The 25,800-nt window shown below is 39.0% G+C and overlaps 3 protein-coding genes across 3 annotated transcripts; all 3 read left to right on the top strand.

Annotated features, from left to right (window-relative positions):
• The first annotated feature begins 1,429 nt into the window (after window positions 1-1,429).
• On the top strand, window positions 1,430-5,983 carry LOC127775426 (protein transport protein SFT2-like). Its single transcript, XM_052301669.1, has 4 exons — window positions 1,430-1,761; window positions 1,856-2,123; window positions 5,219-5,323; window positions 5,632-5,983. Exons 1-4 carry the CDS (start codon window positions 1,559-1,561, stop codon window positions 5,740-5,742), a joined length of 687 nt encoding a protein of 228 aa, XP_052157629.1. The 5' UTR covers window positions 1,430-1,558; the 3' UTR covers window positions 5,743-5,983.
• Window positions 5,984-11,644: 5,661 nt separating this feature from the next.
• Window positions 11,645-14,043, top strand: LOC127775981 (very-long-chain 3-oxoacyl-CoA reductase 1-like). The gene is made up of 4 exons (XM_052302295.1): window positions 11,645-12,059; window positions 12,575-12,863; window positions 13,027-13,096; window positions 13,338-14,043. The coding sequence occupies exons 1-4, from the start codon at window positions 11,714-11,716 to the stop codon at window positions 13,614-13,616; spliced, it is 984 nt and encodes a 327-aa protein (XP_052158255.1). The 5' UTR covers window positions 11,645-11,713; the 3' UTR covers window positions 13,617-14,043.
• A 4,046-nt stretch (window positions 14,044-18,089) lies between these two features.
• Window positions 18,090-22,632, top strand: LOC127776738 (very-long-chain 3-oxoacyl-CoA reductase 1-like). The gene is made up of 3 exons (XM_052303269.1): window positions 18,090-18,918; window positions 19,393-19,462; window positions 22,097-22,632. Exons 1-3 carry the CDS (start codon window positions 18,245-18,247, stop codon window positions 22,448-22,450), a joined length of 1,098 nt encoding a protein of 365 aa, XP_052159229.1. The 5' UTR covers window positions 18,090-18,244; the 3' UTR covers window positions 22,451-22,632.
• Window positions 22,633-25,800: the final 3,168 nt, after the last annotated feature.

Here is a 25,800-nt window from a genome sequence, read left to right as displayed (position 1 = left end):
AATGTTTCAATTACTCTGGTTCCTGGTCCCTTGCTTCTCTCCCCAGTCCAAACTTCTACTTCTCCCTAATTTGTATCCTAAATATTCAGTGATCAGTGTTGGGTTTGATCGTTCTCACTTGAGATTGGTTGATCTGTTGATTTGGATATTGGAACATAATTCACAATAATTTTATTGACAATGTCTCGCATGTATTCCGTTGTTGCTCAGCAGCAAACTTCTATGGATTAGGGGAAGCAAACTACTACTATATAGCTATTATTCTGCCATTAAATTAATCAGATTTTGATAGCTAAAATCCCTAGACAAAACGAACATGGGGTTTAAAAAAGGGAATTGGAGAGAGCAAGGGATCCGAACCCCCATAGGGATTAAGTGACATGGGAGGGATTCTCTCCCTCTATGTATTCCACCTTGGGATTAAATTTCAAAGAACCATACACCTGATGAGATTTTTAGAGCCCTCATCACATCGGTTGCCCATATTTCCTAATAAATCAAAATGGGAATAAAAATTAATTTATAAGTAAAACTTTTATACATGTGTTCTTAACGACTTTGAAAATATTTTAAAATCGACTTTAAAATTAAATTTAAAAAATTCAAAATTTAGCTTTTGCTTTGGCTTATTAGAGTAACCAATGGGGCTCTAGATATTCCTTCATATATCGATGTTGATAAAGATATTATCTGCACTAGCAAGAACAAATATATTAACCCCACAACATATTATAAATGTAAAAGTGGTATTGTAAGGTTATTAAGAAGTTTCTAAATAGTTCATGAATAATGAGTTGTTTAAATTTTTCAAGAGGAGTACAATACTTAGCACCGCTACACGGGCTAAAACATTCGTAAAAAAAACTTACTACCACGATGCTCAACCATTCAATTTACTTATAAATATAGCACGTCTTCGGAATTTCTCTACATGTACTTTTTTTTATTGAGAGGTTGTTTAATTTAATTTATTTTAATAATTAATAGACCATTACAATTTTTATACTTTTGCATTAACATTAATAACTCGAAGGAAAACACTGATGTGTTCCTAACTTGCGATTCCAACCTCACTCCCACGTTTACCACACGCACGCTTCCTAAACCACTAAATGGTGTATCTTTTGCAAAAGAAAAGTTATATAGAAAAGTTGTTGTGAAAAATCATATTAATCCATTTTTAAGTTTGATTTAGCTAACACTTAATTAATGATGTGTTAAATCGTTGCTCTGTTTTGCGTGGAGAGAGGAACCCTCAAAAAAAAGAAAATGGACATTTAGTTAAGTTCAAAACACGATTTCTGCCATCTCGAAAATGTGATTTGATATTGTCCATTTTCTCCTCCAAAAGAACACAGCCGGACAAGAGGTCGGATGAGGAGCAGTAGTAGTAGAAACCTCTTCGTTAAGAAAACCACCGACGAGTCCATTCGTTTTCATCTTGTACTAACTACTCCAAACTCTCACCACCTCCGCCTCCGCGTCGCCCTGCCGCACGCCTCCTCCCGCCGCGCCGCGCCTCGCCTCGCCGCCGGCGCGCACCTCCTCGCGGATCGCGATGCACAAGACGGCGCAGGCCTGGTTCACCGGCGGCCCCGCCGCCCCCGCCGCCTCCGCCGGCGAGTCGCAGCCATCCCTCCTCGCCGACTGGAACTCCTACGCCGCCTCCCGCCCCGACGCCTCCTCCTCCTCCCCTCTCCCTTTCGACATCGAGGCCGCCGTTCGCTCCGCCAACGACACCGTCTCCGGCACCTTCAGCGTGTAACCCCACCCACCCACACCCCTCTCCTCTCCTCCTCCTCGCGCCGCCAGATCTGATCGAGATCTCAGCGATCGATCGCCCTCTCCGATGCAGGGTGACCAAGGGCGTGCGGGAGCTGCCGGGGAGCTTCCAGAGCGCGACGAGCAGCTTCCCGTCGGGGAAGGCGCTCATGTACTTCGGCCTCTTCCTAGCCACCGGCATCTTCTTCGTCTTCATCGCGTTCGCGCTCTTCCTCCCCGTCATGGTGATCATGCCGCAGAAGTTCGCCATCTGCTTCACGCTCGGCTGCGGGCTCATCATCGCATCCATCTTCGCGCTCAAAGGACCCGCCAGCCAGTTCGCCCACATGACCTCCATGGAGGTACAACTGCTATTATTATTCTTCTTTGCTATTATTATTCTTCTTCTCGTAAATTGTTTTGGTGATTGTTAAATTGTTCTGTAGTGATATATCTCAATTTTGGAGTAGAGACAATACAACACCCAATTTGACACCGCAAATTTGGTCGAATTGGCTTAGGGCCTCTTTGTTTAGGCTTAGGCTTTTAACTCAGCTTTTTGACTTATATGATTTATAAGCCATTGGATATAAAGTCGTAAGTTTACTGTTGGAGTCATACCTCTACCTCACAAAAGCCAAAAAAAGCTTCTCCAACTCAGCTTTTGGCTTAATAGTGTAGAGTGGCTTATGGTTTTCAAAAAGCCAAATGAAAAGCTGCCTATTTGTTTATGCTTAGACTTTTTTGGCTCATAAGCTGGCTTATAAGCCTAAACAAAGAGGGCCTTAACGTTTTGGAGCTGCAATATTTGCTCACAAATTTTGCTGTTAACTCTCAAGCACATAGAGTGTTCTGTGTATATAGCCAAAGGTTGTCATTCACATTATTATCAAACAACATTGGAGGTAAATACTAAACAGTAATATAAATATTCTTGCCACCAGCCATAGAAAAAGAGAAGAAAAACCCCACCGCCACCCGCACCTCAGCCCAGTTGTAGATCATCTATCTTCCATGCATCTAAAGAGTTCTTTTAGCACAAACAACTACTCTGTGCATAACTTACTACCTGTATGGTGTTTTAAATTTTCTCTGCTGGATTAGAGAAACACTGTAGGTTTGTTTGGATGGGGTTGTCCGTAATTAATTCCATGTATACGATGAAGTGTAGGAACTAAAGCAATGTTTAGACAGAACAGTATGGATTCTAACGGCCAAATGTACTTACGAGTTAAAACAGTGCAACTTGAAAAAAAAAAGAGAGAAGGCAAAACCTGGATGAATTGACTAGAAAAAGACAAACTGCTGCTTTTTTTTCTTAGTTCCTCTTGGATGGTTGTAATCCAGATTCCATATATGAATTGATTTGTCTATGATCCTTTCCGAAATAGGACCTTGTAAACTTATGAAAGGAAAAAATATATTGTGCATACTAGCTTTTCTTTATGGAACAAGAGGCACCTACGAAACGTCCCTTTCATGAGGTGCTTTTTAATCCCTCGGTAATCATCAGACCATCATTTACTCCTCAGAATAGGACCCCAAAAACGAAGCTATTTCTTCCTTATCATCAAGGGACCTACATGCTTTAAGTCTGTTTTCCTTCCATCATGGGGTGCACTTCTTTTGGATTTTGTACTTGGGATGGAATTTTCGTGTGGAGGTAGCGGTTATAAATTCCCTTTTTATTCTCCTGTTCTCCATATGGGTTGCATGAGTACTCTAGTCTATGAATGCAGAAAAAAATCACAGATTAGAAAGCATAGAAATGGACCTTTAGTTCTTCTTCTGGTTCTTGGTACACCTCTTGAATGTTTACTCATTGACCTCAACAACGTTTCTAACTCATTGACCTTTTGGCACCTGCACCTCCAGATGCTTTATTCTTTTGTCTCCTGAACTATACTCAGCAAGCAACACAGAAATTTTCTTTAGAAGCCATTTAAAAATACTCCAATATCCATGTAGCATCAAGCCTAGATTTTCTAACTATCACAAGTCTTTAATGCAAGAATCCAAGTACCCTAAGACCCAAAAGAAGGAAAAAAGGGAAGAAAACATCTAGCAAAATGAAGGACCTGTATGGTGTACGCTACTAATTTGAGCACGTCCAAAAGAAATGTGAACAGTATTAGTTGAGAACATTGTCATGGCAGAGAGTGATCCTTGATCTTTCGAGTGAGTGCTCACTGCCTCATTGGCACTTGAGCTGAACAACATGCAAGAATATGATGTTAACTTGGCTGCTTCTGCTTAGCCTCTTCTGTTCGTTTTGCTTTTCCAATGAGGTGCAACTGAAGAAGACATGTTGTCATCCTTTTTACTTCATATGAATGAGACAATATATTGGCTCAATCTAAAAGGAAAACTTGATATGGAACCTGTGAAGGAATATATTTTGGCTCAAATTTAAAATGATTTCTAAACTTCCATGCATCTTAATAAGCTGGATAGAACTAGAAGTCTTTTTCCCTAAAGGTTTCTGATTTCAATGAGTTAAATGTAAGGTTTTTGCTTATACCAGTTCTACTAAAACGTTAGCCACTTAGCCAGAATACAGTGGATGGAAGTGCTAGAGGCAGCACCTTATTCTGCATCCACAACAAAACGGGAAAAACTTTTATGAATAATTCAACAGTTCTTTTTCCTGTCCATGGCCAGTTAGTATTGCTGTGGTTGCTACATTTTTTTGACATAGTCAGGTTCTTCCTCCACTCGACCATGAATTTGCAGCTACCTCATGACTAATGCGCCCTTTGTCAATCCACTCACTTTTTCCCCTCTCCCTTTAGTCGGAGGCCTTGGCTCATAGCCTCATAGTCACAGGGTGCTACTTCCGCTGCCTCTTGCATAAGCTGTGTGGATCAGGTGCTCAGGTTAGGGGTGGTAGCGGCAGCAATGTTAATCAGGATATTGTGCTCTGCAGTTTGTTATCAAATATAACTGGTTTCTCACCATCTTTTGGCTTGCAAACAATTGAGACAGATGCGTACAGTTTGACTTTAGTGCAATTCCCTGATTAGATTGTTTAGCACATTCACACAACTGCAAAGCCCATTAGAACATTTCTTTTTCTTGATAGATGCTTTGAACATGCCATATATGCAATGAATTTTATAATTCTTATATCTCCAAGTCATCAAGGAGAGTTGTTGTAGGTATTGGTTTTTTTTACCTGTACTACAAATTTACATATCCTCATCTAGATGAAAAACTCCAAATCTCGCATGTAGGCCTGTAAACATTATGCAAGGGTCATCAATGCAAAATTGTGGATAAAATAGAAATCTTATGACGATTCAAGAACTATTTATCTTGTTGTTTTAATATTTTTGAATGGCTGCTTCTCCTGGCTCAAACTTGTTAAATAGTTTGCAGGGTGATATCTTTGTGCTCCTGTGTTTTTAAAATTAATTGTATAGTTGATTTAATAAAATAATCTGCCTGTTCTTTTCAGAGGCTACCATTTACAGGGGCACTTATTGGATGCATGGTTGGTACCATTTATGTGTCAATGTTTCTTCACAGCTATTTCCTCTCAGTGATATTCTCTGTCCTTCAGGTGCGTCCTTCCTCTGAATAAATCTTTTTGACTTGTCTTTATCTTTAAATTTTATTGTTATTCTAGTCTAGGGGATAGTAAGCATACTTCTGTGTCTCTAAGAACAGGCTACTAGTGGAAATCATGCTTTAAATGGATAATATTTTCTCCATTTCTTCAATACTTTAAATTTTTGAGTTGGATGCGGTGATCTATAGTTCTTTGATAGTATGATGTCCATCCCTCCTACCTCATCCCTTCACATAAACAAAGCCATGAAGCATATGGGCTATATCTTCGTGAGTAACCTTCATCTCCTTCTGTTACAGGTTCTATCTCTTGCTTACTACACCATATCCTACTTTCCTGGGGGTTCCAGTGGATTGAAATTTATCTCCTCGAGTCTCTTGTCATCAGTAACGAGCTGTTTTGGCCGGTAACCTGAGTAGGATGACCACTACTTGATCATATATCCTTCATTTTTCTTGCAGTATTTTTGTATGTAGCACTGATCAACGATAGAGAGATTGTGACACCCCTCCTACTCATGCTTGTTGCTGTTTAGACTAAGATCAATACGGGGTGAGAAAAAAGTTTGTCGTACTTATGTATCTGAAGGTCCTTGCGATTATATTGTGGAAATAAAGCTGTCCTTTCCTTGTGTATGATGTTTTTTCTTAATACGTTGGTGAAAATAAAACTGCTCTTCTGCTAGCACCTTAGTGTAAACTCTCCAACTACTACCTCCATTTTAATAATGATGTCATCTACTTTTAGATAAACGTTAATCATTCATCTTATTAAAAAACTTTGCAAGTATTAAAGGTGTTTTGAGCATGACATATTTTTACATATTTAAACTAAGCAGAGAACAGAGGGAGTAGTATCTTTAGAACTTCAGACCTCTTCTTTTTTCTACTAATTTTCGTCTCTTTAGTATGTGTATTAAGAGAGCATGAAGCACACCCGCGCAGGTTTGCTGGTGTGTAGTAGTGTCCGTTTGTGTGTCTTCTATATAATGAAAAACATAAGCTTGTCTTAGTTTTGCTCACCCCTTCCCTTCTCTATATATGTAACAAAATTACTTACCTTCAGCGATTCTTTAAGTGACGAGGGAATGTAACTTGAAGTGTTTTTTTTTATCAATGTTTTCTTATGGTTTGGACTAAATTGGTTATCCTAGTGGCATGTGAATTATGGAAGCATCGTAATGATTTCAACAGTGCCTCCCCAAGCATTTCGGCTATTTTGCATGCGGTGGCTAGAGAGGGTTCTGTTTGGTGTATTGCTAGAGCTTAAGTCACTCCGTGATTTTTTTTTTTTTTTGTGCGGGTCACTCTCCTTGCTCCGGATGTTTCAGTTGCGTGTATGTTGTGTGATGTTCTTTTGTTTTGGTGATTCTAGAGGGGTCCTTTGATGACTCAGCTGTACAGTTTCTCTTCTTCTTAATGAGATGAAGGGCCTATTTACTTTTTTGATGACATTTTCAACCATACTATTTTTTTTTTAGTAAATTTATCAAAATTTTGGCTACATTTAGTTTGTTGTCAAATTTTAATAAGTACATATAAAATCTTGCTAAAATTTGGTAACCTTACCAAAATTTTGACAACCTTACTAAAATTTGGTAATACCAAAACCAAAATTTTGGAAACCTTACTAAGTTTTGGTAATACCAAAACTTGATAAGGTTGAAAATGGTAGCAAAGTGAACAAGCTCGAAGCGCAACTTTATTGCGTTTTCGAGAAAAAAAAATCCCATCACTTTAGACGGATTGCTAGTTTTGGTAACAAATCCTACATAAAAGTGAAAAATATAAGTCTTGGTCCAATATACTGCTAGGGCAATAAAATATGGTCTAAATTGCAATTCATTTTTGAAAGAAGTCAGTACGTCACAAATAATAAACCTTCCAAAATTATCTTTATCGTGAATCATTAAAGTTCAAGTATGAACCCGCCCCCTATGCTTCACTCCTTGAATCTCAAATCTCCTCTCATTTCTCAAGAAACACCATTCTCTATTGCCACTGTCATATCTATCCCATGTTTTTTCTACTGCCATCAAATTTGGAAAATCCAGAAAAAAAAATATGAAAACAATGAAATACAAATAACACGGGCCACTTTTTGAAAATATGTGTATATTTTTGGCCCTTATACTTTGCTTGAAGTCCATTTTTCACCATGAAGCAAAAAAAAAAAAGGGTCATTTTTCATCTGGAACTTTTTAGGACCGGATATATGCAAGATCCTGTAACACATTTCATGGTGATTTTGATTGCTATGCCAATGTGTTTCACCAACATGAACTTCAAAAACATATGGTTTATGGTTATGGACCTAATTAAATGTGACATCTGCATCAACAGAAAACACACAATAAGAGTATCAACCAGGAAAACACCTCTGTTTTAAACAAAACAATTAAAAATATGTCGTAGGTTGTTTTCTGTTTGGTTTTGAAAGCTTAAGGTGAAAAATAACAACTTTCTAATCATAGAGTGAAAAACAGACTCCGAGTAAAGTTCATGGGCTAAAAATGGATTTTCGGCCTTTTGAACTTTAATAAAAAAAATTAAAGTTGAGAAAGATTGAACTTTTTCCTAGAAAAAATAATCTTGCCAAAAATCTAATATTTTTTAAATGAAATTGATCCATTGTTTTTGGTATTTTTGTTAATTATATATATATATATATATATATATATATATATATATATATATATATATATATATATATATATATATATATCTTTCTTGATTTTTCTGTGAAAAATGGAGCATGTTTGTATAGTACAAGGTTAATACCTTGAGTGATCTTTTGTAAGAAAAGAAAGAAAACTTTTCCATTTTCTTTAGCTATGATCAAATTTTGAGATTGTTCTTGATACATAAATTTATTAAAGCGTTTTACAAATTGTGCAAGCACAACCTTTCCGGTTGTTTCGTTAGTAGTGGATTGAGAGAAAGTCTCGTTTTTCACGCGCACATCACCGAACTACTAAACAATGTGTTTTTTAAATATATATATATATGAAAGTTGCTTTAAAAAATCATATTAATCTTTTTTTAAGTATTAAAATAATTAATACTCAATTAATCATTACTTAATGGCTAATATCGTTTTCCTTATCTTTTCCATGCTCTCATACACACCATAAATTCCAATCTAAATGAGAACTTTAGCATATGAAACATACGGTCATTGGTGACACATCATAGCATCATGCCACATCTAGATTTGAAAGGACAACAAGAACTAAATGGAAAGTGTTAAGCTCTCAAAGAGGTATGCGCCTTCATTCATTACAAGTTCTGTGTGGTGATAGATGATACTACAATCTACGTTATTCAGTTCCTTCTGATTTACTACAATATTTAGCATCAAATATATCACAAACCTACATATATAAATAAGCTATAATATTGCAAAACTACATGTTTAGTAGCAAATTTATCTTTAAAACAACATATTTTAGAGATGAAAAACAAAGCATATATCTTCAATGTTGTGGATTCAGTGAAAACCTGTAGTTTTGGTGTATTGGCACTCAAATCTATTCTTATGTGACAATTCTTTGAAAATACGGTAATTCTGTCAAATTTAATTAAAAGAGTTTTTTTTAGAAAAATAGATATTATGGTTGAAGCTACAGAAACACCAGATATTTTGACTTGACATATAACCCCTGATGTTAAGGTCCTAACTTTTTTCTCTAAAATATCTTATATGTATTAATTTAAATTCCAAACAATACGACATGCTGGTAGATATTTACTTAATCTTTCATGTCAATAAAGTGTATATGGAATTTTGAAGTATGATCAAGATAATTTCTTCATCGTTTGGCGAATAAGCCAAACGACATATTTGCAAACGAAAAATAATTTGTAAATAAAACTTTTATATACATGTTCTTAAATTAAAAACAAAGGCTAAAAAATAAACTTCGATAAAAAAAACCCAAAATCAACTTAAAAATTTAAGATTGAAAATTTAAATTTTAGCTGATAAGTATACGAAAAGATGAGACTATTAATTATCCCACACACTTATATTAATCCCAATAAGGATGGGATCTTGCAAACCCTTTAGTACCATGCATGGTACTTTGCGCTTTAGCTTTAGTTCAATTAAAATCCACTTCCAATATAAGCATGCCCAAGGTTGTCAGTATCCCAATTCGTATCCTAGTATCTTACGATACTACGATCCTACCAAGCCGAAACGATACCGATCCCACCTAGTATCCTAATTTTCGTAGTATCTCGATCCTACTATTCATTACTACACGATCCTACGAAATCTTAGGTGGTATCCTGATTCTACGATCCCTACGATACTACAATATATTATTTAAAATAACATGGTTTGAAAATAATGTAACTAAATATGCTCAAATTTATATAAAAATCAGTTAAATATATCAAAACCAACGTAGTTTCTCTTGATAAATGTCTCTATTTGCATGATATATATCATTACTATATTTTTTTATATAGAATGGCTATATATAATTAATATAAATATTAATTAAACTTTAAAAAATAAAATCTCATAGTATCCCGATACTACGATACGATTCTACGATACGATATTACTTTGAGCAAAATGATACTACCTAGTATCCCGATCAATTATTGCTTCAAATATTCATACTTAATCTGTTAAGTAAATTTTACCTCAAAAAGGAACAGATTTATTTAAAAAAATGCGATAATGCTCTTCGTCGGTCGATCGACGGGGGAGCAAAAAAATCGGGCGCTCCCCCGCGGCCCCGCCCCCGTGCGCAGTGATACTGTTAGGCCCCACCACATTACCTGCCCCCACCCGCAACAAATCAACCATATATTTTGTAAACCCTCTATTAAGGGAATTTGATTTATTTTTTGTTGCACCAAAAATGTTTCACCTAGCGTACTCATAATATTTCACTATGTATAGATCTAATGTTGCAGTGAACGAAACATTTCATTACAACAAAATAACCCACATATTTTGGAACCCCCCCTATTAAGGGAATTTGGTTTATTTTTTGTTCCACCGAAAAATGTTTTACCTAGTGTACTCACAATGTTTCACTATGTATATATCTAATGTTGCGGTGAACTGAAGCATTATTTCGCTATTTGCTGAAACATTGTTTTTATACAAGGTGAAACAACACCTGATTTAAACGAGTGAAACATTTTCGATCTACCTAATGAAACAATTCCAATATATCTGGTGAAACATCGTGAAACATTTAAAAATAATTTAATAATAAGTTTAAAAAAATTTCGTCGGAATATATCCATGTGTGGTCTTGTTTTGAAGATTTAATTACAACGAATTTAATGGTGTAATCGGATCATAATTTGAATAAGTAATTTAAGAGAAAAAAATTAATTTAAAAGTAGTTTTGCACGTAGCGCCCGATTTCCCATGCTCTCCTCCGTCGGGCGACCGACGTATAGTCGCGTCCAAAAAAATGTGAACGCCTGGTGTTGAAGTATCAACAGCAGATATACAGTGACATCTGCTGCAACTGTCACTCACTCCCATATACTGTACAATTGGTTGGTTGTTAAAACTTAGACAGTTGCTGATGCAAAAAAAAAAAGCATGATTATCAACTTAGGGCCCCTTTGAATCGCAGGATTAAAAAAATAAAGGAATAGGAAAAACACATGATTCTGATAGGAATTGAAGTGTAAAACAGAGGATTAAAAAATATAAGAAAAACACAGGAATAGTCGTTTGATTGGAGCGTAGGAAAAACGCAGGAATCAGATGAGAGAGATAGACTCAAAGGAAATTTTACAAGAGGTTGGAGCTCTTTCTATATTTCCTCCAAAATCCACATGTAATGTGTCATTCCATAGGAATTTCATAGGATTTAGAAAGCTTTAATCCTTTGAATCAAAGGACCAAATAGGAAAATTTCCTATAAGATTCGAATCCTATGAAATTCCTACATAAATCCTTTAATTCAAAGGGGCCCTCAGGGCATGTACAACGGTATTTATTAGTGGTCTCTCTCTACTGCCATGCAAGTAAATTTGGTGACATGGACGAAAGGAGTATGGTTGTTATGCATGACAACGGCTCAGAGTCGACTCTTAGCATTTATTAGAGCAAATTTTGTTGCATGGTGGTGAAAGAAAGGAAAGAAAAGTAAGAAAAAATATTTTGATACATTAATGATTAGAGACCATATTGTCTCTTAACTGTTATAGAATACTAGTCTCTAGATAACGCAGAGCTCATATCCGACTTTACCTTTATACATGCCCTCGTATGCGCATCTTCCTACATATACAGATGGAAGTTTTGGCTTGACTGCACTCGCAGAAAACAACTTATACAATCAATAGGCTAAATAAAGGAAACAATTAAGAGCGAGCTGGTTAATTGCTCTCCAACATTATGGCCATGCCGATATGGCTCATCCTGCTGGCCTCCCTCGGCGCCGTCCATGTCGCCGCCGACGTCCTCCGCCTCGTCGCCACCCTCACGTTCGGCCTGCGCGCCCGTCCCAGAGGGGACCTCCGCCGCCGGTACGGCTCGTGGGCCGTCGTCACCGGGCCGACGTCCGGCATCGGCCGTGCCATGGCGATGGAGCTCGCGGGGCGCGGCCTCAGCGTCGTCCTCGTCGGCCGTGACCCCGCCAAGCTCCGCGACGTCGCCGGCGCCATCGCCCGGTCCCACTCTCGCCACGGCGTGCGCACCAAGACCGTGGTCTTCGATTTCTCCCTCGTCTCCACCGTGCAAGGTTGATGGGTTACACATTAATTTGTTTTTTCCAGCAAAATTTCAGAAATTTCTGTAATTTTTTGTCCAAAATTATTTAAAAATTTGACAAATTTTTAATGAATTTAAATAAAATTTGACCAAATTTACAATAATTTGAAAAACACCGAAAATTCCAGATATGTAATTGCCAGTAGGGGAAGAAATTTTGAAAATTTCGTTTCGAAGTAGGGGCAGATATAGCTAGGTAGGAGAGGTGGGGGCCCAGGTTGCTCAGTAACCTAGTCAAGAAATTTTTTTAGCTATAGTTCATCTATTTTCACCATATGTGTACCCCCAATCCAAACTCAGACACTCGTATCAGTCAAAACTTGGTCTAAAGTAGAGTAAAGCAAGCGAGTAGCACCCCTCTCCATTTCGTTTTAGCTCCACCTTGTTTCGAAGTATAACACAAGTTAATATCTGTGGTTGCATTTATGGTGTGTCATAGACTCATGGTTCATGAGATCCATCGTCTTCTCCATCTCCGGTGCGTAGGTGAGAAGGCGATGGCGGCGCTAAGGGAGACGGTGGAGGGGCTGGACGTTGGGGTGGTGGTGAACAATGCCGGAGTGGCAAAGCCCGGCGCGATGTTCCTGCATGAGGCGGAGGTGGAGCCATTAATGAGGATGATACGGGTGAACATGCTGGCCCTGACGAACGTGACGGCGGCGGTGCTGCCGGGGATGGTGATGAGGGGCAGGGGTGCTGTCGTCAACATCGGCTCGGCGTCAGCGGAGGCTCTCCCCTCCTTCCCGCTCTACTCCGTCTACGCCGGCACCAAAGCGTACGTACCCACACATGCATGCATGCGCGCGCGCGATATATATATATATATATATATATATATATATATATATATATATATATATACATGTATTCGCGTATTGGCGTTCTTTTCTTGTTAATTGATACTAAAGGATTGTTTGGTTCAATTCTTGTTGAATCAGATATGTTGGTGAGTTCTCAAGAGGCCTCTCCGTGGAGTACGAGAGCAAGGGAATCGATGTGCAATGCCAGGTTAGCATTAGGAGATGGATTTTCATTTCTCGAGTGAACGCTTTTTTCTCGCATGTCACATATCAATAGTCATCCTAGATCTTGTTTAATTTGGCGCAATCTAACCAGCTGTGGCTACCTGAAAAAAAAATAGTACCTATATACAGTGATACAACCTAAAGATCGATGAAACTAAATTAACTAAGCTAGACCCAATGAACAATACTATTATGACTTTTCTTCCCCGGCCTATCTCCTGCAGGTGCCATGCCTGGTGGAGACGAACATGATATCGAGAGCCATGAAGGGCATCTTCCTGTCACAGTTCGTGGTGACCCCGGAGGAGTACGCCCGTGCGGCGGTGCAGTCGATCGGCCACGGGCGGATGTGCGTGCCCAACATGGCGCACCGAGTGCAGCTCCTGGGGATGAGATCCACCCCGGATTTCGTGTTGAACTGGTACCGCCTGCGGCTCCACTTGCAGCAGCGAGCCATCTTTCGAAGCCGCAGGTGTCATCCGTACCCACTACAAGAAGGCTGACAATCCACCATCGTGGGATAGAGCTTAATTAACCAGCAGTCAGTTGCTGAACAACATCCTAAAATACAGTTAAATAATACTCGCTCCGTCCTAAAATATAAGTATTTCTACATATGAATCTGGATATCGTAACTAAAAATTATTATATTTTGGGACGGATGTAGTATATATTTTGCTTTTTTAAGAGGAAAACATGTTAATTTTGATCACAGTTGTCACGGTCACATCAATCCGTCACTGTACGGAGAGAAGTAAAGGGTAGAGCGGAAAGTGTTAGTTATGGGAGTTAAGAAATATTGTCTTACTACCTCTGTCTCAAAATATATGAGAGATGTTCACTATGCATTTGTATCACTTAAATCCCTTATACTTTAGAACAGAGATAATAACAGATAATATTCATTGCCATATGACATTTGTACATAATGTGAGATAGTCACTATATCGATTGCATGTTTATGTTTACATGGCCTCAATGAAAATGAGTGGAACATATAAAGGGCCCTGTCAAGATGCCAGTTCGATAGGGTTGATTGCTGGGCCTGTCGAGCAACCACAATTCGACAGGTCTTGCACACTACCAGATGTGGACCTTGTCAAAACTGCTGCTGATTGACAGGGCCTGTCGAAAGCTTCCTCCCATCCCTCCTCCGCTGTTCAATAGGGTCATGTCGAACTGCTATTCGGCAGGGTTCTATTTTGGCGAAAAAATTCCGGCCAGCCATCATTTCTGCGATTTTCATTAAAATAATATTATTTTAAAAAATAGGTACATGGACCTTTCTTTTGCCTCTACATCCTTCCCAAGGCAGGTTCAGTGCACGCACGAACAAATGTGAATTGTGTGCAGTCTATAGCGATGGGCTCATGGGCACATGCCAATACACATGTTAGAAATTAGAAGTCGATCTTATATAATAATTTCATATAACGAAAACTTAAGCAAAAAGCATAGAGCCAATTATTGGCAAAACTAACTAATTCTATAGCATAAATAAATTCACAATTTTGACAATTATCAATTGCTTGTTTTATGAATATTTAAGATAATGAAAATAGTTTACATTCCTATTGTCTGCGCCGCTTGCCAGTGGTGGACAAGAAATTCCATATTGAGTGTGCCTACGAGAATTTGCAGGCTGATTCTAGCAGCCTACATCCACATAAATACATAGCAGGTCTAAATTTCTAAAGAATACTCTAAATAATTCGAGTGAAATATATAGCAAGAATATCTCATGAGATATTTTCATAGCATAAAAACATGCGATTACATTATTGTTGCTCATTTTTCAACAAAATGGCTTGCTCGGTAAATATGACCAACCAATTATTGAATAATTGTTTGGACATTGATTAAAACTTTTGAATTTATTTGTTTTATATTTTGGTTATCAATTAGCAAACATGACTTCAATCTCATTGATTTCACATTCCAGTTCAACCAAAATCTCAGTGGTCCATGGAAAGCGGATAACAGATTTAAAGAAAATATAATGTAGAGGAGATGAAAGACTACCTGGTGAGTGAGCTGCTTGGTTTGTGAGCTGTGTGGAGTGGGAGGGAGTGGCTGATTGGGCTTATGGGCTTTGCTTTTTTAATTGTGGATCTAGAAAGCAATGAAAATAGAGTATTTAGGCTAATGATTCCCTGAAAAATAGTGTTTTAGGCCAACTGATTACCGCAGCAGCGTACGTCGTAATTTTTTCGCGTATGTTTTGCAACTAATAATATTTTTAATTAAATGAAAAACATAGGGTGAAGTAACAAATCCATAGTGACCGGCGAAGAACCATGGAGATGGCGAGGTGCAGCCGTTGTGCTCCACGCAACCCGTGTTTGACCCTGGATATGCTCACCTTTTTCTTAATAATTTCGACATAGAGTCTTTCCAATTGTCTAACGTTTTATTTAAAACGCAAAATCGTAAAATTTTCAATAGGATCCAATGTTCCTCCAGAAATTCTTTATTTCAAAGGGGCTATGAGGTATGATAGTTATTGCCTTTTTATTTTTGAAAAAAAGTACGAATTACCCCCTGAACTATCGCGGTCGACCGAATTACCCCCTTAACCCAAAAACCATACATTGCTCACCCTTAACTTTTAATACTGGACGAATTACCTCCCCCCCCATCTAATCTAGAGCGGTTTTATTCTACGTGGAATACGCGTGGCAATCCAGTCAGCATTTTATTTATTAAAAAAATTTGGGATACACTGGTCACACTACTCTTCCCCTCTTCCTCTCTCTCTTGCGTGCAGCGGCGGCACAGGGGCAGGCGGTCGGCATAGACGCTAGCGCTCATGGTGGCATGCACAGCGTGGTGGAGTGCATGGGATGGGGGCTGTGGCAGGCCAGGCGGGGAGTGGCAGAAGGGGCGGTCATGTGCACGTCGGCGGCCGTGGCGGAGGCGCGGGGAGGAGGCGGACCGAGTGGTCAGCAGCGGAGGCGGCGATCGCTTGCACAGTAGAGGAGGCGGATTGGGAGGCTGGCGGTGGAGGCAAAGCACACCCGGGCTTCGGGCGACTAAGGCGGAGCTCGCACGGGAGGCCGGCGACAGAGGCGATGCTGGTGCCGCACGCGATAGAGAGCTTGTGCTCCAACGAAGGTGGCGGCCCTCCCCGCCACACCTGCCGTCCACCCTTCCCTGCCGCAACCTTCTCTTTCCGGACCACTGTCGACGTCGCCGCCTTCTCCGCCTGGGCTGCCACCGCCTTCTCCACCCGGACCACCACCACCGACGCATTGCAGGAAATGGGAGGGAGTCGGAAGAGAAGGAGAGGGGCAAGGGAGGAGCAGCGGTGACGACCCTCCTCGTTGTCGTCCGCCTCCTACGCAGCTCCATCTCGCGTGTCGCCGCCACGGACGCCGTCACCGACACCCGTGCTTCGCGTTCGCAGTCGCCGCCCGCCTTCCCCGCGTGCCCGCCATGCTCCTCTATGGCAGAGAGAGAAAAGAGAGAGAGGGGGGTGAGGTAGGAGTACATGACAAGTGGGCCCATAGTTTTTTATTATTTTTTATGATTGGATTGCCACCTTGGTGCCATGTGTATGCCATGTAGGAGTAAAACCACTCCGGATTGAGTCAAGGGGGTAATTTGTCCAGTTTCAATAGTTTAGGGTATCAAATGTCCGTTTTTGTGGTTCGAGGGTAATTTGTACTGTCGTAATTATTCAGGGAGGTGGGGGGTGATTCATACTTTTTTCTTTAATTTTTTTTACCCCACGAATCTAGCTGAAATTATTTAAGGTTCTGTTAGTCACAAATTTAGATCCAAGATTACTTGAAACTGGATATTTGTAGCTTCTTGGATCTATGAATTTGGATCTACGATTATATTAATAACATTTGGAGAACCATTTTGACCCTATTTTAGATGAGATAAAAAAAATTAAACCAATATAATCTAACAAACAAACTTTGAATCCAGCGTGGATATGAGGCGTGGAGATGTGTTATTTGCTCGGTGTTAAAAAAATTAGGCTGTGTTATTTGCTTAGTGTTCCAACCCCTCTCCCTCATGTTCCGCGCGCTCACTTTTCAAACTGCTAAACAGTGCGCTTTGTAAAAAATTTCTATACGAAAGTTGCTTAAAAAAATCATATTTTCCTATTTTTTTAAAAAATAACTAATACTTAATTAATCACGCACTAACGGACCGCTCCGTTTTTCATGCGGAAGATTACTTATTAGCAAGAGAGGGATAAGAGGCAAACATAAATTCACATAGTTGCAGTTGGATATATACATATTTTTTTTTAAAAAAATAGAGTTTGATGCCGAAACAGCTAAAAAAACCAAAATTTTCCTTTTCTCTTTGTTTTTTTTAATAAAGAGGACACTATCTTTGTCTTGTACTATGTATTAATAGAGCATGATCATTTTTATCTTACAAACTTAGGCCTTGTTTAGTTGGGGAAAAGTTTTGAGTTTGATTGTCACATCGGATATACAGACATACATTTGAAGTATTAAACGTAGTATAATAATAAAACAAATTACGAATTCCGTCAGGAAACTGCGAGACAAATTTATTAAGGCTAATTAATCTATCATTAGCAAATATTTACTGTTGCACCACATTATAAAATCATGACGCAATCAGGCTTAAAAGATTCGACTCACGATTTACACGCAAACTCAGCCGTCACCATTCGCTAACCCAACTATTGGAAAGGGATCCGGCTCCTCTAACTTTGCGAGCGAACGGCAAGGAATTACAGTAAAGCCCTTGTTTAGTGACAAACTTTTTCTTCAAACTTCCAACTTTTCCATCACATTAGAATTTTCCTACACATAAACTTTTAATTTTTTTTTGTCACATTGTTTCAATTTCAATCAAACTTTCAATTTTAACGCGAACTAGACACACCCAAAATGAGTCTGGTGCTACAATGCAGAACAGTGTTTTTGCAGTTTTTCATTGTAGCCGCAGTATAGAAACAGTAAAAACCACCGTGCTAATTCACTATTCACTGGATAATGTAGCGTACTGTACTGATTAATCTCGCTCGTTCGCTCCAGCATATCCAGCTTTGCCTTTATATTGCCGTTGCTAACTACTCCAGCTTAGGCAGATCCAGCATCCAGGCGACTACTCGATTCAATCCGCGGCGAGAGTGAGGATGGGTGGCAGCGCCGCCGCCGCCGCCGCCGACGCCGTCCTCCGGCAGCAGCAGCCGCCGTGGCCCTTCGTCGCGTTGGTCATCGTCGGCGCCATCCACGTCGCGGCACTCGCCTTCCGCCTCGCCTCCCACCTCTGCCTCTGCCTGCGCCGCCCGCGCGACCTCCGCCGCCGCTACGGCGCCTGGGCCGTCGTCACGGGGCCAACGTCCGGCATCGGGCGCTCCGTGGCGCTGGAGCTCGCCCGCCGGGGCCTCAACCTCGTCCTCGTCGGCCGCGACCCGGCCAAGCTCCGCGACGTCTCGGAGGCCATCTCCAAGCTGGGCGGCGGAGGCGTGGAGACCAGGAGCGTGGTGTTCGACCTGGCCCTGGCGTCCACCGCGGAGGGGGACGAGGCGGTGCGGCGGCTGCGGGAGGCGGTGGCGGGGCTGGACGTCGGGGTGGTGGTGAACAACGCGGGCGTGGCGCGGCCGTGCGCGGTGTACCTGCACGAGGCGGAGGCGGAGGCGTGGGTGAGGATGATACGGGTGAACCTGTGGGCGGTGACGGAGGTGACGGCGGCGGTGCTGCCGGGGATGGTGGCGCGGGGGAGGGGCGCCGTCGTCAACATCGGCTCCGGCTCCACGGAGGCCATCCCTTCCTTCCCACTCTACTCCGTCTACGCCGCCACTAAACGGTATACTAATTAATGCTAATTATCTTTGTTTGTGTCTTACTAATATTCCCCACAAAAATTACTTTTGTGCATTCTAATAGTATATATAAAAGCATATTAATCTCGGCAATTTTGAATAATAGCTAGCAGTTTGGGCAAATATATTTGTTTTGCCATCAGACTAATTGAACGGTGTTCTTGTGTTCTTCAGTATCTGAAGATGGTTAATGACTTCAGTATCTGCCCAATGCCATCAGACTAATTAATGTTGGATTTAAATCATTTGACGAGCAATGCATCATATCCTGATATATGGAGTACACTCGCTTAATAATGATGTATTAAATATAGTACTAGCTAGTACTACTCGATATAATTGGAGTGTCCAGTATACTGCTCTAATTGGATTCAATGTTCTGTATCCACAATTCCATATGCTAGCTGGTTTTAAATTTTTTTTTTTTTTTGCTTCTTGTACTTTCACTTACGCTGCAGGTACGTCGCTGAGTTCTCGAGGAGCCTTTACGTGGAATACAAGAGCAAAGGAATCGACGTGCAATGTCAGGTATATATTGTACTCTTGTTTAAGTTTTTAGAAAACAATTTTTTCATGTATTGCTGGTGGTTTGACGAACGCTTTCATCTGTTCGCTTCTCAAAATGGGGATGACTAGAAATAACCGGTTGATCAAATTTAGGGCTACTTTAAAACGTATGATTTAAAAGCACACGAGAAAAATCATACGAATAGGATATCATGTCAATAAATCCTACATGAAATATATTTAATAGGATTTTGAATAATTATTGTTTGATAATACTCCTTTCGTTTTACAATGTAAGTCATTTTAGCATTTTCCATATTCATATTAATGTTAATAAATCTAGATATACATATCTATCTAGATTCATTAAGTGGAAGATGATAGAATGACTTACAATTTAAAATGGAGGAAGTACTAGAGGTGGGTACAATTACTTCTCGAAAACCGAGCACCGAACCAACCTGAACAGTCAGGTTTTCTCGGTCTTTCGTTTTCCTTTTTCCAAACTTGGCTGTGTTTAGTTTCTGAAATTGGAGAGAAGTTTGAGGAAAGTTGGTAGTTTGGAAAAAAAGTTGGAAGTTTATGTGTGTAGGAAAGTTTTGAATGTGATGGAAAATTGAGAGTTGGGGAAAAGTTTGGTGTGAACTAAACACACCCTTGTACCCTTGTCGGTTTGATGTTGCTAGAAACCGATAAACCCATAAAAACTGAACGCATCTGTATCTTCATGTAGGATTAATCAATTCAATCCCCAATTTAGGAATAATTACCTATCAGACACTCTTATAAATGGTAATTAAAGATTTATCACTGGGCTCATATGTCATTAACACATGAGAGCCCACATGTTATAGACAGCAAGTGGCAAATGCCTAATTGCCACATTTAAAAGTGGAAAAAATTTAAATGCCCCTTGGGTAAACCGAAAAGGCCAAACCGAAGTAGTTCGATTTGTTTTGCTCGGTTTTAGTTCCTTTTTTTTTCTTAGCAAATTCGGTTCGTATTTCTTGAAAACCGAACTTTCAGCAAACTTAAGAAACCGAACCGAGAAAACCATATAAACTAAGTGCTAAGTGCCCAGTCCTAGATAATACCATAAGAAAAGTAAAGGAACTTTGAGTCATAAGGATGAGAAAACATGTGGTCAAGCCTTATGTTAGTTTTTTTTTTCTAAAATTCCTTCAAAGTGAGCAATTTCATAGGAATTTCAAAGAATTTTAGAGAAGCAATTCCTATATTCCCTAAAAAAATTTGGATTTTGGAGAAGCAATTCCTATATTCCCTAAAAACCATGTAGGGAAATTTTTCAATGGATCCAAATCCTTTAGAATTCCTCTACTTTTCCTTAAGGGCATGTTTAGCTCCAAAAATATCACATCGAATCTTTAGACGTATATATGGAGCATTAAATATTAGATAAAAAGAAAAACTAATTGTCAGTTTGCATGTAAATCGCGAGATGAATCTTTTGAGCATAATTAGTCCATGATTAGCCATAAGTGCTACAGTAACCCACATGTGCTAATGACAGATTAATTAGGTTCAAAAGATTCGTCTCGCGGTTTTTAGGCGAGTTATGAAATTAGTTTTTTCATTCGTGTCAAAAACCCCTTCTAACATCCAGTCAAATATCCGATGTGACTCTCAAAATTTTTTATTTTACCAACTAAACAGGCCTTAAGTTCCAACAATTAATTTGATGCACACCGTACCGTCAAATCCTTGCCAGCCCAACTGTCATTAATTAGTAGGGTCCAATCTCTGATCCACGCATGTGAAACTGCAGTATATTCACGTGGTGAGTGACAGTGTAACAGCGAAAGTAAACAAACAACCATGTGTTGATTTGGAAGTTGGAACTTGATTCAAGTCAAAAGGCGCCGATCCTATATATTTATATGAGTAAATTTTATAAAATCACGTATACTTTTATTAATTTATTGTAAAACTATCTATAAATCAGACGCTAATAGTTTTCTTATTTCACGTGTTCATACTTAATTTTTATCTTCAGTGAACTCAAACATGAGCTTAGTTTTGAAGTTATAAAGAACGACAGATTTAAGCCATACCTGATACTCCGAGATAAGCCATATCATCATAGTATAGCTTTTTGTCACTTGATGATCGTTCAAGGTGCAGAATATGTATATAAAACATAATCTATTAATGAACAGTTTTGTTATACATATGTTGACAAATTTTATTTTAAAAATTTGACAGTTACAAATATAGTATAATTATATTGTAAGTTGTATATAAATACAATACAACTTGTATATTAAAATCTTGCAGTAATATGCTATTTTCACGAAGCGAGGTTATGTGACCAAATCTCTTTATGTGCACGTTGTGATTTTTTTCTTCTCCACTTACACAAATCTTAAAGTAAATCTAACAGTTTTAAATTTATATAAAAAGTTATATATCATTTATATTGTAGTTATATGTAAGTTATAATATGACTATATTATAATTGTACTAAATTTACGTTTGATAACCTTTTAGAAAAAAATTTATCGATAAATTTTTCAACTTTCGAAGTCGTGAGGAGGGTTGAAGTCCCTCTGTCCATAAACCCTCTTTTATGTCATAACTGTGATAGTCCTATTAACTAATGGTACACACGAACGCGATGTACGCGCATGCTTGCAGGCTCCGCTGTTCGTGGCGACCAACATGACCTCCGGCGTCGCGAAGGCCGCCGGCGGCGGCGACGACGCCGCCGCCAAGAGGAGCAAGCGGCGGCAGCGGCGGTGGCTCTCGCCGCTGTTCGTGCCGACCGCGGACGCCTACGCGGCGGCGGCGGCGCGGTGGATCGGGCACGGCGCGGTGTGCATGCCCAACCTCTGCCACCGGCTGCAGTGGTGCGTGTCCCGCGCCGTGCCGGACGCCGTCCACGACCGTGTCCGCCTCCGGGAGAACCTCCGCCAGAGGGCCCTCTTCCAGCGGCTGCGTCGCCGGCCGCCACCTCCTGATGATCAACCAAAGGCAAAGATCGATGGTTGATTGGTCATTGGTTTAGTTAGCTCGCTAGCTAGCCTCGCGCGCTGCATATGTAGCTATAGCTATATAGCTAGCTCGTTGGGTGTTTCTGCCTGAGCTCTCTGATGAGTGATGACTGATTGAGCAGAGGTGTAAAACTAGCGTAATTATAAAAAAATAAATAAGCCGGACATTAAAATTGGGCACGGAAACTCATGATTGGGACCGAAGTGAGACCGAAGTAGTAGGTTCTAATCTGTGAGTATTAATTAATTAGCCAAAATCATGTGTTCCGTTGCATGCATATATGCGAGTGGCCTCACGTCATTCATTCAAGCAACAATCATGTGCACGTGGTTTCAAATACAAGTGGGGTGTTTAGATAAAGGGGTGTAAAGTTTTGGCGTGCCATATTGGATATTATATAGGATGCCGCATGGGGTGTTTGGGTAACGGTCAAGCAACGGTCATGTGCACGTGCTTTCAAATACAAGTCTTTTTAGGGGGTGTTTAGATAAAGGGGTGTAACGTTTTGGCGTGTTATATTGGATATTATATAGGATGTCGCATGGGTGTTTGGGCACTAATAAAAAACTAATTACAGAATCCGTCAATAAACCAAGAGACAAATTTATTAAGCCTAATTAATCCATCATTAGCAAATGTTTAATGTGGTGCTCAAATCATGGAGCTATTAGGCTAAAAAGGTTCGTCTCGTAAATTAGTCGCAATCTGCAATTAGTTATTTTTTTAGACTATATTTAATATTTTATACATGTATTCAAACGTTTGATGTGAGAGGATGTAAAATTTTTGTGTGGAATCTAAACAGGGCCTTACTCTCCCATCTCTGTTCTAATCTGATATCTATGGAAGCAGCTCATATGACGTAAATTCAGAGGGACATGTGTCCCTTATGGGTGGGGCCCACCATCATGGCCCCGCATGTCAGTGGCCCATGTCCTTCTAACGTACATAACATAAGAGAGCCTCATCCGATATATATATAGAGCTATTTTTTATGTTTTGAGATCTTTATTGTAGTTGGGGCATCTCTTAAAAATAAGCAAGGTTATTAATTAGTATTGGGATCCGTATTTCAGTATTTTACGATAGTGCAATGACGAAACAAAATCGGTCCTATTTAGTATCAATTTTTATAGTATATCGATCTTATTATTCATTTTCACATGATTCTACAAAATTTTAGTTATTATCCCGATTTTACGACACTACGATCCTGCTTAATAACATAAAATGGATTGAAAAATATTGTGATTAAATATGCTCAAGTTTTCATAAAAACCAATTAAATTTATCAACATTAATATTATATGGTTTAATTTATCTAATATAATATATATTTGATATAAAATATGTACTTTCTAAAATCTTATAGTATACCGATTCCATGATACTACAAATAGAAAACGATTCTATATAGTATCTCGATAGTGGTTACCTTGTAAATAAGTGATCCATTTCTCCAACTCAATATAAATATAGGGCAATTAAGTCATGTTTGAGATTAGTTTATAGTTTGTACGCCCAAGTATAGATTATAGAACGACGACTTACAGGTGCTCCACAGAGTATTTACAAGGCCCCGTTCGGAAGTGATTTTGGCTATGTTAATTTTCTCATTTTCCATTAGCATGTTTCTTAGAACTGCTAAGCTCGTTAGGCTCGTTAATGCATTTATATCATTCTTATAATTTCAACTTTACCATTTTATCATATACAAATATAATAATAATCATTGACTAATAAATAACCTACTAAATATAAATAATTTGGATGTAATTAAATGACTAAACACTAAATAGGAAGCACAGCATACATATGAAGTGATCTTTTATACTAATACTAATGAGCTAAACGAGTAGCTTGTAAGTTGGCTCATTAAGCTCGCAAGCTAGAGGCCTAGCTTGCTCCAAGCTGATCTGAGACATGAGCTTTTTTTTCTACCCCTTATAGAAGTTTCTTTAAGAAAATTAAATAAATCCATGTTTTATGTTTGTAGTAATTAGTACTCAATTAGTCATATGCTAATGAGTTATCTTGTTTTACATACTGCTAATATGCCAAGCTTTACAGCCTAGTCAAACAGAGCCTTCACAGGAGTTTCCAACCATCATATTAGTAGACATCTTTCTATTAGCCATTAGATAAGTGCTCTCTCGGATTTTTATTTTAAATTTTATCTATTAAAATATTTTAAAAATAACTTTTATTTTCAAAGTAGTACATATTTAAACCACCAACGCTCCTAAGAACAATTTTTTATGACTTTGACATATAATAGCGTATACTAACCGCCACACAGAGTAAAACTAACCATTTAGTGAACACTCCTTACAACCATCCCAGAGGAGGACAAGGAGTAACCTGTAAAATGTCACCTATACCATTTGCAGGTGATCCCCTTGCAAAATAGTCAACCCTTCTTCATACAAACGTTAGCGTTGATTAATAATTATATCCCGCATCATAAAAAACACTTCTCATAGTATAGTTCTTTTATAAAAAGTGCCCTCCCAAAAAATATTAGAGAAAGATTCTGTAATAATTTAAAAATAAAAATAATTAAATTATTTTAATAAATAAAATAAAAATATCATATGCTTCAACCGCCCCCATGTCCGTTCCACTTCGGTTCCATTCGATTCACCTCGCTTGCCTACATTGATACCGTCGCCCGAGAAGTCTCCACGCTTCAAGAAACCGCCGGGGCATCTGAGTCGGCAGCGATGCATACTACCGTACGTACATGCTCATTAACATAATTAATCTGTATATATACTAGTAATATACATACAACTGTGCCTAATATTTCTGCAGGTCGCGCCTCACTTTGCCACCAGCTTTAATTTGGAGGGGTCGGTGCTAATAATGTCAAGATCAAGGCTGGTCCTGGGGCTGGCTATGTAACACCCTGAAAATTTCGGTTTTGATTTGTGAAATTAAAAATTCAGGATAATTAAAAATCTTTTTCAAAATCCGTCATGCTGGATTTTATCTCCTATTTTTCGGTTGCGCTTGGACCACGAGTACGGAAATCTAGGAACAAAATATATTTTGGATTCAAATCTTATTTATTAAAAGAACCATGATTATGAAATATATTAATTAAGAAAATATTTGCAAATACCATTTGTCTTTTTGAAAACCCTTTTCTATGAATTAGAAACCTATTTGAGGTATTTGTTTTATAAATAAAAACAAATACTAAATATTTCGAAAACATACTTTGAGAGATATTTTCCCGAGAAAACTATTTTTACAAATAAGGGCTAATATTAGTTAACTTCTGAAAACCCTATTTTGAAATTATAAGTGTTTGGGAATTATTTACAAATAAAGACTAGAAGGAA

Source organism: Oryza glaberrima, chromosome 6 (genome assembly GCF_000147395.1).
Source record: "Oryza glaberrima chromosome 6, OglaRS2, whole genome shotgun sequence".
Lineage (NCBI taxonomy): Eukaryota > Viridiplantae > Streptophyta > Magnoliopsida > Poales > Poaceae > Oryza > Oryza glaberrima.
The sequence above is the reverse complement of the archived record's forward strand: the minus strand, read 5'-3'. Positions and strand labels throughout refer to the sequence as shown.